Source organism: Solanum stenotomum, chromosome 7, assembly GCF_019186545.1.
Source record: "Solanum stenotomum isolate F172 chromosome 7, ASM1918654v1, whole genome shotgun sequence".
In the NCBI taxonomy this organism is placed as follows: Eukaryota; Viridiplantae; Streptophyta; class Magnoliopsida; order Solanales; family Solanaceae; genus Solanum; species Solanum stenotomum.
In genome coordinates, this window is record NC_064288.1 from 60584068 (window position 1) to 60600718 (window position 16651).

At 35.8% G+C, this 16651-nt stretch overlaps 2 protein-coding genes across 3 annotated transcripts; one reads left to right on the plus strand and one right to left on the minus strand.

The window, feature by feature from the left end:
* The first annotated feature begins 277 nt into the window (after window positions 1–277).
* LOC125870392 (protein disulfide isomerase pTAC5, chloroplastic) lies at window positions 278–5126 on the plus strand. Its single transcript, XM_049550818.1, has 7 exons — window positions 278–690; window positions 1486–1722; window positions 2675–2770; window positions 2872–2994; window positions 3788–4031; window positions 4139–4176; window positions 4281–5126. The coding sequence occupies exons 1-7, from the start codon at window positions 325–327 to the stop codon at window positions 4380–4382; spliced, it is 1206 nt and encodes a 401-aa protein (XP_049406775.1). The 5' UTR covers window positions 278–324; the 3' UTR covers window positions 4383–5126.
* Window positions 4569–15339, minus strand: LOC125870387 (glutathione reductase, chloroplastic). 2 transcript variants are annotated; one of them, XM_049550811.1, is made up of 17 exons: window positions 15189–15339; window positions 14051–14201; window positions 13181–13245; window positions 12859–12928; window positions 12643–12714; window positions 11959–12162; window positions 11504–11577; window positions 11338–11421; window positions 10935–11022; window positions 10410–10491; window positions 10020–10093; window positions 8513–8620; window positions 8309–8373; window positions 6928–7041; window positions 6422–6521; window positions 5467–5520; window positions 4569–5096 (listed from the first exon to the last, which is right to left on the minus strand). In XM_049550811.1, exons 2-17 carry the CDS (start codon window positions 14189–14191, stop codon window positions 5004–5006), a joined length of 1488 nt encoding a protein of 495 aa, XP_049406768.1. In that variant the 5' UTR covers window positions 14192–14201; window positions 15189–15339; the 3' UTR covers window positions 4569–5003. The 2 variants fall into 2 exon arrangements, with proteins under 2 accessions (XP_049406768.1, XP_049406769.1); XM_049550812.1 differs by lacking the exon at window positions 15189–15339 and adding an exon at window positions 14567–14706.
* Window positions 15340–16651: the final 1312 nt, after the last annotated feature.

Here is a 16651-nt window from a genome sequence, read left to right on the forward strand (position 1 = left end):
ATGAGCCAGGATCGATTCCCTTTAAATATCTTCTGAGTCGAGCTTGTCGCATAGGGCTTATCTAGAGCAATTTACATTACCTTCAGAGTTTATCAAGTGCGATTTACATCACCTTTAGATATAAATAAGACTAAAATAGTCATTTCTATAATGAATGCATAATAAAGAAACACGACATATAATTTGAAATAAATCGGGGCATTATAGCATAATGCACTGTTTAGCTTCCCGCCAGCTAAAAATATCTCAAATTAGTTTTTTCATATAAATAAATAAAAACCGTTAAAACTGAACAAAAAAAATCTGTTAACAGTTTTCACATCCATGGCGTCTTCACTACCACTGAGTTTCCATATCTTCACCTCAAATCTCCATAACAACAACACTTACACACCTAAATTCTTCTCTCTAAAAAACTCCTCGGCATCCTTCTCTGTATCTCACGTTTGCTACAGTGGTTCGCCGGAACGGGAGGAGTCGCGGTGGTTAAGGGAGGAGCAGCGGTGGTTGAGGGAGGAGCAACGGTGGTTAAGAGAAGAGAGAAGGTGGGAAACGGAGCGAGAAGCTTTGTTGGTTCAAATTCGGGAGTTACAGCTTCGTGTTAAGGAGCTTGAGAGTAGTAGGGATTCGCTTCTTCCAGAAGCTACTTCTGTAACGGAGACGGTAGCTAATATTGCTAAGTTATTGCAGGTGGGGTATATGGATGACGGATCTATTTGAATTTGGGAAGAACAAATTGTTGATTGACTTGTGCGTACTAACTAAATACCCTAAAAATGGAAATGAAGTGAAATCATCAAATTTGTGTATAATTTGATTTGGATTATTACGCCTGATTTAGTTTAGTTTCTTATTAATCGGTTTTCCTAATCGCAGTTTGAGCTTCAGTTGAATTGATTATTCAGTATTGAGCTGAATTTTTGGTTTTAACTGACAATAACAAGGGCTTCTAGTAGCAACAACAACACTGGAAAAGTGATTGTTTTTCGTAGTTCGGAGTCGGAACAGATGAGAGTAGGCTCACTAGTCTATCATTGTTTGATTAAAATGTGAATGCCTAAATTGCTAAGTATACTCTTTGAACGTGTGATCATGTTTACTGAATTCACCTCATTCGTATCAAAATTTATGCTTTCGAGGCTTTTGATATTCTTCTCTTATATACTTTTAGAAATTCAGCTTGGAAAATGTTTCCCTTTCTTTAAATTAAAGTTTTACAAGTTCATGAGTTTCTGAGATTAGTAAATGATTATCTTTAGGTAATTTGCTTTTGATTTGTTTTCTTGATTCACAGATGCTGGTAAATTTGTTACTTTTGCTTTGAGAATTTAAGGAAACAAACACAAATAAAAATAAAAAATTCTATTCATTGGTAAGCTTTTTCTTTTATGGTAAATTGGTATTAGAAGTTTTTGAACAGTTCTATAACTAGTGCATACATGAAAACCTTATTTTTATGTTTATGTTTCTTTTTTGGTTTTCTAGCTGCTGAAGGAGGGGGAGGGGGGAAAGAATGTAACTGTGATTGCAGAAACTGGATCGATTGCGTTGCCATTAGTTTTAGAAGCAGCAAAGCAAAATGAGGTTGTTGTCAAGGAAGCACCACAACAAGAGAAGGTGATCAGGGAAGTTCCTAAAGAGTCAGAAGGAGAGGGTAACAAAGCCAAGAAGAAGCGGACTTTGAAAAAGGGATCTGAAGGAGATGAAGTTCGACTGCTGCAGGTCTGCTAACTTAGAGTCACCATGTCTTTTTATCACATTAACTTGGTTAAATCAACTCTCCTGCTTGTTTGATTGATTCTTTGTTTTCTATTTTGTATTTTGACATATACCAGATGCATGACATAACTTGATGAAGTTTTCAATTTAAAGACAGTACCAAAATAAAATGTGATCTTAAAAGAACTCGCTGAGAATCTGGAAGTAATGAAAACTACGTGGAAACTGAGTAATGAATTTTGATAAGAGATTTGCAAGAAATTGTTCTTGGTACAGCTGCTGAAAACCTATTATGGGTCAACCTGTAAATTTGAACCCAATTGTTCATTTACTCTATACTTGCAATTTCTTCTTCCGTCAGCAGAGCTTGTCTGTCACGTGATCTTCACGTGACAAGTTTCCTTCCAACATGAACAGACTGGTAGTCCTTGTACCATTGTCACCAAGTAGTCCAAGAGTACCCAGGATATTATGACGAAAAAATGAGCTTAGTTAGTAGATAGCTTGAAGCATGAAAAGTGTTATTGTCCCAAGTATACATCAGCACCAAAGAGTTTAATATTATATGACGGTCACTTCCCTTATTGGTATTGTTATAGCTCTCTTGCTCCAGTATTTTGGTCAATCAAGCTAATTTTACTGAGGTATCATGGATGTGGCACAGAATACCTGACTTCCTGTTTTGGAGTAACGTTTTTGTAGTTGTGTTTATCTCTTAGCTGAATAAATTAGTGATAACAGAAAACTGTGTAAATTCAGACTTCCTTTATCCCTGTGTGTTGTGAACTTCATGCACTTGCCGGAAACTTGGATTGTGTTGGATCACATAAGCACATATGTAATGGTTCATTTGCATTGATTAGTTCTGGATTTGCATTTTTACTTTTGCAGTTTTCTCTCCTTAGTGGGTCTATATACTTCTACTTAAATACACCCCTCCATTTGCCCTTTTCAGGAACAATTGTTAAAATTGGGCTTTTATTGTGGTGAGGAAGATATGGAATTCTCCAGCTTCTCTAGTGGGACTGAGCGTGCTGTGAAAACTTGGCAGGTTTGTTTCCAATTTGTAAACAGGAAAGTCTCATATTATGTTTGTCTTTGCTGTGGGTAAAATACAGATGATTCATATTTCTCTGTTATCCATCTGAGCAGGCTTCATCTGATTTACGAGAAGATGGCATTATGACGTCTGAACTTCTTGAAAAATTATATATGGTACAAAATATTGACAGAGTGAAGGAAAATCCCAAACAACCAGATGGAACTGAAGCTAAGGTGTGTTATCCCTTTTGTCAATAGTGATATCTTGCTCTCCCTACAAATTTCGAACTTGAACCTGTTATTCATAGCAGATGTTTGGTTTACCTTTGCTGTTTTTCTTTTTAACAAAAAAACTTTTAGTGAAGAGGTTTATCTGACATCATTCCAGAATAGAAGCTGTGGCCCTATCTGGTCTTGTATGAGTGCTTTCTTCCATGAGACTGTTTCACCATTGTTTCTTGATATGTCATTCATAGAGAATCTTGGAAAGAGATACGTATTACAAACTCCTAATATGATATAAATCAAGGAATAGGAAAAATGAAATTTCAGTAGTTGCATGGTCATATTATAAGTCTTTATGACTTAAATTATGCATTTTTCTATCAAGGAAGGTAATAAAACAGATCCATTAGTTGCCTTTGACAAATCATATCTGCATGGAATTAACCATTATTTGGGACCGGTTGAACCTCGTTTTTCCCCCACTGTAGTTAATTGTAATGCCATTGACATTGCCCATTCCAAAAGTTGGTTATGAAAATTTGGACGTGTATTATACTTGATAGTGAATCTCTCCTGCTAACAAACTGTCTGCTAATTTAAGGACATTTGGGGTGTGCCCCCTGAAGTTTTGAAATGGCTGAGGCACTGACCACAAGTATTAAATTTGGAACACTTTCATTACAATGATATCATTAGTGTGGGTTTCCAATGTCAGTTGTAATTCAGATTCATCCTAGATAAAACATAAGTAATCTCGATTAGTTTAGTTTACTCTAACCTGATGTTGTTCTTTCCACCTCAGACTAGTGCAAATGGTGCACCAATTGCATCTATCATGGAAATAGAGGAAGTTCAGCAGACAATTGTCAAAGAAGATGGTGTATCTGAAACTGAGGTTTCACACCATCGAGTCTTTCTCCTCGGAGAGAACCGATGGGAAGAACCTTCCAGACTTTCTGCAAGTAAGAAACCAGCAGAGACTACTAGTGGCAGTACCACCACGAAGTGTATTACTTGTCGTGGAGAGGGTCGTGTATTATGCATGGGTATATATTCTGTCCCTTCTCTTGTCTTTGCATCTTAATTAGTACCAAGTATTGAAGAGCATGAAGGATTATTGTCAAACATTTGAGGGTAAATGTGTTTTGTGCAGAATGTGATGGGACTGGTGAACCAAACATTGAGGAACAGGTTAGAGGACTCTGAAAGCTTTTTACCATAACTTTACTTTTTTTATAGCAATATATAATTCTTCAAGTATTTGGTTGAGAAACTTATATTGGAATGTGTTGCAGTTTATGGAATGGATAGATGAAGGAATGAAGTGTCCTTATTGTGAAGGCCATGGATTCATAACTTGTGATGTTTGTCAAGGCAAAAAGATAATGCAAGCTTAGTTTTCTACTTTTGATTCTTCACCTTTGAAGATAGATAGACCGGAGGTAAATTGTATACGTGAAAATTTGGGACAAAAGTTCACAAAGACGATAAAAAATGATTTTCATGAGTATCAAAGATTATACCGATGCTAAAGCTGTAGATTATGTTACGTTTGAAGTACATTTTGGTACATCAAACATATCTTTATGATTGAAAAATCTTCTATTCCGTGTCGAGTAAAACTAAGACAAACAAATTGAAAAGGCAAGTACAATAACAACATTCTCACAACTAGGACCTGTTGAGGGTGAAGTGTACACTACCTCGTGGAGGTAGAGAGACTTTCCGAAAGACACTCAACTCAGATTGGGGAGTACAATATCAAAACCAAATCACTGCTTGAAGCTTGCTGCTAGTACAATTATCAAACGACCCAAGCTACTTTTTATTCAACATGCAGATATTACTATTGCCAACATTTCCCTGTTGATCCGTGTTCAAAACCACAAAAACAAATCGCACCATGTAGCTAATACTATGAAGAGGGGTTGTAAATACTGAATGTAGGTGTTCTTTTTTTCCTCATGAAATCACCCTTTTTTAATGTGGTAGTATAGTTTTATCACATCTTTGGTTCCTCAGAGGTTTGTCTTTGGTTTGTTCGAAGAAATGCGCCTCGACTCTGAACGCATGGTCACAAACTCTTCTGCGGCAGAAGGATGTATTCCCACCTGGGGTAATAAATAAGGAAAATAAATGAAATACGATATATATACATATATCTTGGTTAGAGAAAGCAGAAAACCAAAACCAAAACAAAAACAAGAATCAACTCACTATAAGATCTTCTATGTCACCATTCTTTAGTGATGAGGAGTTGAGGATTCAGCCTATAGGGTAATCATTCTATGGAGTAGGTTTTCTTTCTTCCTTTTTTTTTTTTTTTTGGAAAATGTAACAAATACTATTCACAAAAGCATATCCCAAATTTATCCGTGGACGGAATCTATGAAATCAAGTATTCACTCTGTTTCGTCTTACTGCAATTCTCTTAGTACTTGGCATTTTAGGAAGAAATTGTAAAAGTAACGTAAGACTTACCGTACTGTCAAACTGCTCCTTGGTTGCTCCACACTTAAGTGCAACGGCAATGCCCTGTGTTGGAGGAACGAAGAAATTTTATCAATCATGATCATGATGTAGAAACCTTAGAATGATGGTAGAAGGAAGAAATTCACGAGGGGCACTAAGAATGAAAATTTTAAAGCTAATCTGTCATCCAGGAAGAAGACATTATTATTGTTACTCAATTCATTATTTTGTTTACTCAAATTAAATTTGGGGAGAAAAAACGCTGGAGATTTTATGTTCCCTTTTGGGGGCCAACAGCTGGAGGAAGGGTAGCTAAGCATAGCTAAAATTGTGCGTTCTGGGAAGTAAAAATGCAGGGAAGAATGATGTCAAGTGAGGGATAATCTAATATTAAGGGCCTACCACCTGTAACCATGAGGTTCTAGAGGTTGGTGTCAGGAAGCAAAGTTGGGAAAACCATTGTTGGGACTCCTGAGTAGGGGGGTTTCAAGGGTGAGGATTATCATACCTATGGGACAAGAAGGATGCGGAGGAGAATGAAGTCTTACACGAAATGCATATAAAATGAAATTGCCTACAAAGATGACAAAGGCAGTGATACACAATGTCCAAAATTGAAATAAGGCATTCAGTAAAGACGTGTGAATAATGAAACTTAAAATGGAAATTGGATTTCAGGAGAGACATTGCTTGAGAGACGCTTAATGATGGAGGCTGTTAAACATTATTATGCAACAACAAGGATGCCACCCTCAAAGATGCTGAAAATTAGTTGGAGCAGTCATATTCTGCCTTTAAGACTCAGATGCACCAACTACATGGCATAATACTCAAATTATTCACAGTTGAGAATCTCATTATAGCACTCGTGAAGAGGCAATATAAAAGGTTAAAATTAACACAAACATAGAAAAGGCAAGTGTACAAGCAAATTATACGCAGCGCTGAAGCAGAAAATACATGCCTGCATGATTTCAGGTGCATCTGGACCGCACATGGATGCCCCTAAAACTTTATCCGTCTGGGCATCAACAAGAAGCTTCATTACTGACTTCTCTGTTCGTCTGTTACAGTATGAATGTTGTGAATTAGTTGCCACAATTCTACTTTTTATTGGTGTGATCAATTCGTAAATACGAAAAACTGCTCAAGAATCAATACATAACATGACTCCAAGATTAAACACCGCAGTCGCTCAATCACAGGAATGCTACATACAAGAAATCAGTAATCATCAAATATCCAGTACTCATCATATATGCTGATATTGGAAACATTTTGAACAAATAAAAAGATGGAGAAAAGAAAAATCTCCCCTCCATTGTAGCTTAAGCTTACGTGCACACACAAGAATCATGGAGGGCCAGTGAATTGATTTACGAGCCAGGTAAAGAAGAATTAGCTGTACTATTGGGTACACATTTAGGGGCAACCTACTGACAACAAATCAAAAAGTAATTTGGTTGGTACCCAGAAATAGTGTTCTTCATTGGATTGAATGATGATGTGTAAACTGAAACTTCTCCATTTACTTGCTCTGTGGCCTGTTCTTCGCTGAACCCCACAACAGAGAGAGGCGGAATGCTGTCCAGCAAAAATAATATACGTGTTATTCATTTCAACCAAAAATTTCAAACAAGATATTAATCATGTGATTAACCTCAAAGAAATACTTTCTACCAGGTATGGGCTTACTTCACAACATCAAAGCAATTAATTTCAGAAGTTTGATAAGAAAATGAGAACTGATAAAAAAAAAGCACCCATCCACACTACAGAGCTAAAGTAACTGCCACTAATGGTTTTTATTGACAATTTGCATCTCTAGATAATTTGGTATCACTTAAGCAATTCACCCCCACACTTCATAAAATCGTCAACTTCATTGTCTAGTTTTCATCAATTGACATCAACTTGGGTCCAACTCAACTCCAAAAGCTAACTCAAGAGTTAAGGACCGTCCAAGATATAAAGAGACTACAGTTCATATACTCAATCCACGTGGGACACTTCAACACCATCAATGCTTGGTACTGGATATCTAGGATGTGGATAACATAACTTGGGGTCCAACATTGGGAAACACAACAGGGATTGGTCTGATATTGTTATGATAGCAAGAAAATGGACCTTAGGCCTAACTCAACCCCCAGACTACAGTTCATATCCTCAATCCAAGTGGGACACTCCAACACCATCAATGCTTTGTACTGGATATCTAGGATGTGGATAACATAACTTGGGGTCCAACATTGGGAAACACAACAGGGATTGATCTGATATAGTTATGATAGCAAGAAAATGGACCTTAGGCCTAACTCAACCCCCAAAACTAGCTCAGGAAGTGAGTATTCTCCAAAATCATCTGTAAAACTACCTGCTATTCCCTCAGCCAATGTGTGACAGTCTAAACATAATTGATTTCCGAGAAGTACCTGCTTCTGCTGCTGTCCTAAAAAACTTCACAAAATGTTGACATCGGCTTTTCTATGAGATTGAACTCAAAAAGTCCCAATTTCTCTGGAGAATGGTTCCATCAGCTGTCTTATGAGATAGAATTCAAGTAATCAATTTCTTTGTTGTCATGTTTTCTCCACTAGAAGTCAGCTCTTTATTGACAGTTGTAAAAATTGTACTTCCTAAAAGAGACTTGGTAAGTCCAAACAACTATATATTGGGAGATCTTTCTCAAATTGATTCCACTAGTTTCAAACTATACTAATAAAGGATGACATTTAGGAACTGACCTACAGTTCGTTAAGGACTAGGACAAGCTATTTGGGATGAAGCGTTACAAATAGGTCACAATAACAAGAAAATAAGCAATCGAGAAGGTATATCAAAGACGTACCAGAACACAGCACATGGGATATGTGAGTAGTCAGGCTTGGTAGGCTTTCCACCGAAAACAGTTTTCTGCAGACATGAAGCACAACATAAGTAGGCAATTATCTTTCAGGAGATGACAACAAAGCAACCATAGTGAATCCAGCAATCCAAGTTAAGGACAAATAAATAATTCTATTGGCAGTAAACAAGCATAAGAAGAAGTTACCGCAAAACAGGTTCCTTCCATCAAAGCAACAGGAGTAAGATTCATTCGATTGGTGACATCACCAATGGCCCAAATGCTGGGTATATTGGTGCGAGAGTACTCATCCACCTGAAACAAACATTAGGGAGTCTCTCTCAAGACAACATCATGAATAATATTTACGTTGCTTGGAATTACAGCAATTTGCTAAACAAGGTTATCAATAAAAGGCAATATTAAATACAAAATGACACATAAGATGTTTATTACACTGATGCTATTAAGAAAATTAACGAAATCGTATCCTCCTTATCTGAGTATTCCTGATCTAAGGATAATAGGTCGATCGATGTTTGATTATTTACGCAATTTTAACAAGTACAGATATACAGAGCTCCAAGGAAGGTATGTTTTTTCACTTGGTTGGAAGTGGTGGGGGTGCATTCTTATACATGTGAAAACGTGCTGAAGACGTCAATTACTTTTTGCTACACTTTGAAGTTGGTAATCATTGGGGTGGACACTCTTGAGTCTACCAAAATATAGTGGGCAATTAGTCAAGAATATGGTGTTCAACTGACCCCTCAAAAGAAAAAAGATGCAAAGCATGGATGTAGGCATGTAGCTCCATTAACTCTTTAGGTATCTTGGAGAGAAAGGAATAGGAGAGCCTTCAAAAGTGTGAAAAATGATTTGAATAGATGAGGGCATGTCTTCTATTTCTAGTAAATTTTTGGTGCACCCACAATATTCCTGTTAGATGTTTGGGTGTTATTTGCTAAAAAAAACACATTATGGGCAAGTTCTCGACTCCCTTTCTCTTTTCTGTAAGGTCTCTTTTAGTATACAGATTGGATACTGAAAAAAATTCCACAGCCTTAATGAGAATAGAAAATAATTGTTCTTGATAACAAAAAGAAAAAGCATTTGTCATTAACTTAAGTTAGTACTGAATATTAGAACAATTTTATTTTTTTTGAAATTGGTAGAATTACTGAATATTAGAACAATTTAGAAGCAAGAAATTAAGAAACCACATAAACCATGCATACTGACTAGCATTGAAAGCCAACAGTTAGAATTTCATATACTGGAAAAAAAGGAAGAGCATTTGAGGACTCATAATGCAACTTTTCCCTTTGTTTTAGACTCTTCAATGTGTGTGGTAGACTGCCAGACGGGCTGAAGGGGATGCATATTAACATACAAGATCTAAAGTAACCCAGTTTAATAAACCACCCACACTAGACACTTCACATTTTTGTATTCAGTTAACTCTAAAGTCCTGCAACTGCCTCAACGGATCTCATTCATCATAATACATTCAATAGATGACCTTACGTCATTAAAATTTTCAAAAAGGAAATTCACATTCAAATTTAATGCTCAATACAGCATCACATTTGTAAAGAAGATGCAGGCCACATCTAAGAAACCCACAATGCACCAACAATCATCATCTCCAAAATTTTCATGAATAAGATAAATCAAGAAACTCATATAATAGGATAAAGCACTTGTTACTAACCTTCACTGCTTTCATGTTGTCAAGCTCGACACCAACAGCATCCAGATTCAACCTTTTTGTGTTAGGGAGACGACCTGCAATACATAGTATTGAGCTTCTTAAGACCACTCAAACAAAGATAGGGAATTTCAAAAAAAAGAGGGGGAAAGGGCGTTGCTGGTTAAGAGACACAAAAGCACTGAAGTAATTAGAAAATGGTTCACTACATTGGCAACAGAGAGAAGAATAGGAGGAACTTCCAGTTGTATTGGACTGCAAGTTTAACTCATGAGAATTAAGGAGAAGATACTTGGACAGCCAAAAATAAATAAATTGCCCAACCCAGTAGACTTAGTAACCTGACTTCAGTTTCTCTATTGAGTATTGACTATATACATAATGTAAAATTACCAGTTGCAACGAGCACAACATCTGCCAATATCACTTCACCATGGTCTGTGTGCACTTTGATGCCACCTTCTGTTTTTTCAAGCTGAGATATTAAATTGCAGTTAGAAGTAGCAAATATGTAGATGCAATTACTCGAAATATGCAATATAGGCATAGCAAAAATAATCAATGGTAAGACTGTGTTTTCTTCAGGTAAAAGGAGTAGAAGAACATAACATAGGAGGATAGACAACACCTACTTTTTCCTTTAGGGTAGGGGTGGGGGTGTAGCTAGAGGATAGGTAGTGCCATTTGAAGATAAATTGCAGAATAACCAATCAAACCAAACCATATTCTCCCCAGTCCCTTTCAAACTGGATAAAGAAGATGATTTAATTTCTCTTTTAATGATTCCAGTCATATCAAACAGTAATTGGTGATGACCAAAACCTTAGGTAAATGGGGAAAAAATTAATAATTCCCTCTGTGGAACTACACCTAAAAAACAAGTGTTCAGTCTCCATACAGCTATGGGAAATAGAGTACCTTAGTCAATGTCGTGCAAGGATGCATAGTGATTCCTCTGCCTTCTAGATTTCTTGCAACTACAGCTCGCATTTCATCATCAAAACCTCTGCAATTTCAATTTGGTAATATTATAACGTCGCATGAGGTGTCACAAACTTATAACCACTAGCACTAGAATAGAACTCTCTTTTAAATTTTGATTTACACAACTCAAGAGCAGCGACTGCAGCAGTGGAGACTACTGAAAAGACTCTCTATTCCTTTGAGAAGAGAATAGTTGGTCTGACTGACTAACTACTTGGGAAAATAGACCTTCTTTACTCGATTTTCTGTGAATTGTAGTGTCTCACTTCGACAAGAAACCACTTCCCCTCTTTAGAAAAATAGAATAAAGATGATGTATAACAAGACACATTTTCACCTCAGTGGGAGTTCCTTTCTGAAACATAGATCCACTGTTGAACCCATTCCTCGCCATATAGAAGCAAACTCAACAGCAATATACCTGTAGTAAAAAAAACTAGTTCACATCCTAATTCATCAGTGTAAACGAACTCAATAAAACAAAGATATGGATATGCACATACCCTCCACCAAGTATCACAGCACGCTTTGGTAACTCTTCCAAGCTCAAGGCCTCATCTGAAGTTATGGCTAGCTCCTATTTGCACAACATAAGGTACACAATTAAGAAAGAAAAAGGTAAACGACATAGAGAAGAGAAAATGAGACGCAACAAGAAAACCAAAGGAAAAGAAGGGAACAAGATTATGCAATCAGCAAAGAGAAAAGATATAAGAGAAACTATTGGCTCTTTCTAAAGGAAACAAATGGAAGAGAAACGAGGGAGAAAGGTGCCCAGGAAGGGGACAAGATGATCATCAATCACATTGTTAAACATCCAACAAAAGTTATCCCACACAGATTCTAGATTCAAGTTCTTATTGATGTAATGAACATGACAGGAAGCAGAACCACCGAAATTTAAGCTCCATTTAACCAAGTCGCAATAATTATGAAATTTTAGCTGAATCTGATTCACCTGTCCTGGAATGTCTGGACGATGAGCCCTACTACCAGTTGCAATTAGAATGTGCTTTGCCGAATAGCTTATCTTGGTGCCATCCAGTTGAATTAACTCAACTTCATTTGGACCTACCACCCTTCCCTCACCTTCAAAGAGTTTAACTCCTGCATTTGAAAGTAGCCTCTTATAGATCCCATTTAACCGTACAATCTCCTCAGTCTGCAAGTTTGAAACACAACATTAGCAAAATTTGTCTCTTCGAATTTAAATTGTCACTCAAAGGAAAAACACAGGGGCTAGTGAAAAGGTGGACATTTCTGTTTCTGCATATAAAATATATTAGTTTGAGAGGGTGTCCACAGATTAGGCCCGACAGTGAATACCATATCAAAGCTATCATACTCTGTGTTTCATTTTCCATAAGATGTTGATGCTTCAATCAAAATGAACTTTTAAAATTTCTTGTCTATATGAGATCAAACTCTCCACAATTATTTCCATTGTACATCCTCAGAGAAATGACAAGTCATAGAATAGAATTCTTAGATGAGTACTGGCTCAGTTTAAAGGTAACGGTAAGGTCTGCATACACCCACCCTCCCCAGACCCCAATTGTGGGAATATACTGGGTATGTTGGCGGCGGCGGCAGCTCAGTCCCTCTCATACAAAATTATATTTCTAAAAGAAGTTTGAACTACCTTTTTATGCAAAAGCTTCTTCCAGTTGAAATTGACTTTCTCATTCACTTCCCATCCATAATTCCTTGCATCCTGCAGGTCACCCAGAAGCATCAGAGGACCAAATAACTTGTATCCATTACACTTTACTGTTGTGTTCTCAAACTAAGGTAATGGCGGAACAATAGAAATAGATAGTTCTGTAAGCAAAAATATCTCGTAGGTGCAAAGTTTCACCTCCAATTCTGGCCCATAGGCTGCTCCATACACCAAAATCTTTTTAGGAACACAACCACGAAGAACACACCTGTAAAAACAGGATTTACATTGAGCTTCTGTCATCTAATATGCATAAAACTGAAATAGTATAAGCACATACAAAAATGTTTCTACCGCATGATATGTTTTTAAATGAAGAGCAATCTTTATTATTGACAGGTTATGGGACTTCAAGAGAGAGTCCATTTTCAATTGTAGTCATAAATCAACACAAGTGAAACCATAAACATTAAATTAGTCTGCAACTGAAAAGGTTGTAAGAGAAGTAATATGAACTCACGTTCCACCAACTCCCCCACTAACTTCAGAGCCGATAGGATCAAATGGAAGCTCACAGATTGCAACCTTCAAAATCAATATAAATTATTGTGTAAAGGAAAATTGAATGGGTTCTTATTCAAGGATTAATAGAAGATAAGTAAATAAGAGTGATAAGAACAAGTCACGGAACAACAGAAACATGTTTCATCATAATGTGATGACATATCCCAGCAGGAAATGCAACCATTGAGAAAGAGAGAAAACAAAAACCTCAAAATTTGTAACCAAGCATGTTGCTTCAGTTAATGGTACTCAGGACATAAAGCCATCAGAATGTAATAAGATTCTAAAGATGCTATATCCTATATTTATCAATATTTTATTATAATGGTTTCACCATCTACCTGTCCATGACTAGATCATTCTAGTTTTAAAGCTCTGTTAAAATGAGTTCCGCAAAGAAAAGCTTAAAATACCACCTGGATAGAATAATCATGACTTACAAAATGGACACTAACTATCCAGTCTAACCATTCTAGAAGAGACCAACTCAACCAACAAATAAGAGGACAAGACATTTTGGCATCAGTACTTATTCAGCTTGTCAATGTTGTTCAACAACGTGAATGGAAATTCACTCTTCATGTAATCACAAAGACGCTAAGACCAATAAATGAAAGCAGGAACAAACTTTTACTAGCTTTGCTGCATATCTCACTTGTCATATCCATCAACAAAACTAATGGAAATTTATCCCTTTCAAGCGACCTTAAAGCTACAGTTGAACAGAAAGATCCCAAGAACTCCAGTCCATTGCTTCGAACTAACAGCTGGACACATTAAATTGAAATAATTTGAATCATAAACAAATTGCAGAAGTACTATATACCTTAGCTCCATATTGGGCTGAAAACCGACTAGCTCGAACCCCACCACTTCCAGCACCTATTACGAATAAATCAAAGTCATAGTGCGCTTCTTCTTCACCAGGTTTGCTCAACTCCCCATCAATTAGCATCTTCCTAGCCATGATTACAAGTCTGTATGCACAACACCCATAAAGGAAAATCACCACCACTTTCATATACAGTTTAGCAGGAAAGAAATGCACAGAAAGAAGAAGGGGAAACAAGAGAACTCTTGTGATAAGTACATGGGAACTACCAAAAGAAGTTTATCATAGCATTTCAAAACAAGGAGTTGAAAAAACTCAATATTTGAAACGACCCATTAAATTAAAGATGCCTATAAAATGATAAGGAAGCAACTCGTCTGTAAATAACTCAAGAAAATAACACCTTAAAACAATACTAAATCTGTTTATACTTTTCTGCCACCCTTTAGTTCTTATATCACACCAAGATTCTTAGCAACAAACTATAGAAAGAATCACATATTAGAATACCTTAGTGAGTTTGAAGCAAACAGTTTTCAGCAAAGTTAATACTTTTCAACTTAAGGAGATAGTTGGTCTGGAAAACTTCTGAATAGCACAAAGTGTTTATAAAAAACTAAATGAAGATTTTTGAGTGGGTCAATGGAGAGATGTGTATGCTTTAGTGTTCATACATAACTATGGTTGATTTTTGACTGAAAATAAATAGTTAAATGTGTATAGGAACTTTTAGAACTATAAAATTAATAACATATCTTTCTCAAAAATATTATTCAAACAATAAATATAATCTTAGTCAAAGAAAAAAAGTTTCTTTTGGTCTCTATCAGTGAATACAGCTTATTTCCACACAATAACAATACTATTAAATAAAACATAAATAAATTCTCTTGCAGCAGCCACAAAATCAAATATAATCACGCAAAATAAATAAAATTCCGGTTGCACGATGACCTAGCAAAATAACCGATAGCACACCGGTGCCGGATCGAAATCAAAAACCCAAAGCTCAATACTAGTATCAATTCCAGGATTAAAATCAACTAAAGGCTGTAAACCTCAATAAATAGTTCGACAATTTTCAAATTAAAACCTCAAAAAGCTTCATAGTAAGCTGAAAATATGAAATTACCAGTAGAAATAGTGAGAAAGACAGCTTCCACTCGCCGCCGGTAGACTATCGCCGGAGTAGACAATGGAGAATTAACTGCAAGTGCTCCTATATATATAGTGTAGAAATGAGAACCCGGTTTTATAAAACAAAAAATGAACCGGCACCCACCGGTTCATCTCAGGAATAATCAAAGTTCCCGGTTTTTTTTTTTTTTTTTTTTTGTGAGTCAACTAGTCAAGAACATAGAAAAGTATTTCGATTTTAAAAAAATTATATTTTAATTATCATGTACGTAAGTTTTCGAGTTTCCTACGTACTAATAGTTTAAAAAAAACTCAAAAAACATTGAAACAATTTCAATGTATTTTGGAGACAAAAACAATACATTCTTCTTATTTGTCCTAACATTGATGGACGATACAATTACTTGATATATGTTGGTGGTGAAAGACGACAAGTATTCCGTGAAATTAATTAAACCTTAATTTTATATTAAATATACTTTAGGTAGAGTGTAAGGTCGGAATACACTATCTTTTTTATATTCCTTTGTGAATTTTTATCAAGTATGTTATTATTATATTAATTCAAAAGGTTTTTTATAAAATAAAAAGAATGGTATGATATGACGATCTCCCGTTCGTCATGTTTGATGCATGTAAAAGTTGTCTTGTGTTGAATCTATAACATGTCATACTAATGAAAAAATAGAAAGAAACAAAAAAGAATAGAGAAGATAGGAAGGTTCATATGTATTAGCTAAATAAATTATTTTTATGGACTATATAATATAATATAATGAAAATAGTTTTAAGACAAATAACCTATTTTTTGGAGGGGTCCAAAATTAATGTAAAGCAACAATAAGACCAAATTCATTTTCATAATTGTTGGACTAACCAATCATAAAACTATAGAGTATTGATAATGGTGAAGGGGGACCTTAACTAATAATTTGTTTTTTTTTCTAAAAGGAACAAATTTTAATGTTTGATTTTGATTGCTACTTTGCAATAAATATGGTCATTTGCCCTACCTAATGAAAGGGACGTAGTTCGAGAAGGATAGAATGTATGCAGATATTATTATGACCTCATAAAAGCAGAGAAGTTGATCTTCGATTCAAGTGCATCAAACTCAATAATAAACAAAGAAAACCATGAAAAAGAACATAATAGTAAGTTCCGATTTTATAATAATATTTATAATTAGAAAAATCAATCAAACATTATTTACTAGGCGCAACTATCAAAATCGTTACAGACCATTACCAAATTTGCCAAATAGACAATCAAACCTATTCTGCGCATAATATGAGATGATTCGGAAGAACAATTAATTCAATCAGAATAGTGAAATGGAAGGCAGTAAAAGAATGAAATACTCCTTTCTTTTCCAATCACCCCGCGAAGACACCTATCCAGCAGCCAAAGTGATAGCGGCTGTAGCATCCACTGGTAATCTAGTCAAAGACTTGATTG

Excerpts from the sequence above, each read along its gene's own strand:
- LOC125870392 (XM_049550818.1), top strand. The coding sequence starts at position 325 with ATGGCGTCTTCACTACCACTGAGTTTCCATATCTTCACCTCAAATCTC. Across the intron at positions 1,723-2,674 it reads ATGAAGTTCGACTGCTGCAG|GAACAATTGTTAAAATTGGG; the intron begins GTCTGCTAACTT and ends TGCCCTTTTCAG. Across the intron at positions 4,032-4,138 it reads GGGTCGTGTATTATGCATGG|AATGTGATGGGACTGGTGAA; the intron begins GTATATATTCTG and ends TGTTTTGTGCAG.
- LOC125870387 (XM_049550811.1), bottom strand. The coding sequence starts at position 14,191 with ATGGCTAGGAAGATGCTAATTGATGGGGAGTTGAGCAAACCTGGTGAA. Across the intron at positions 13,246-14,050 it reads CAGCCCAATATGGAGCTAAG|GTTGCAATCTGTGAGCTTCC; the intron begins GTATATAGTACT and ends TTGATTTTGAAG. Across the intron at positions 5,097-5,466 it reads AGGAGCAGTTTGACAGTACG|GTGGGAATACATCCTTCTGC; the intron begins GTAAGTCTTACG and ends TTATTACCCCAG.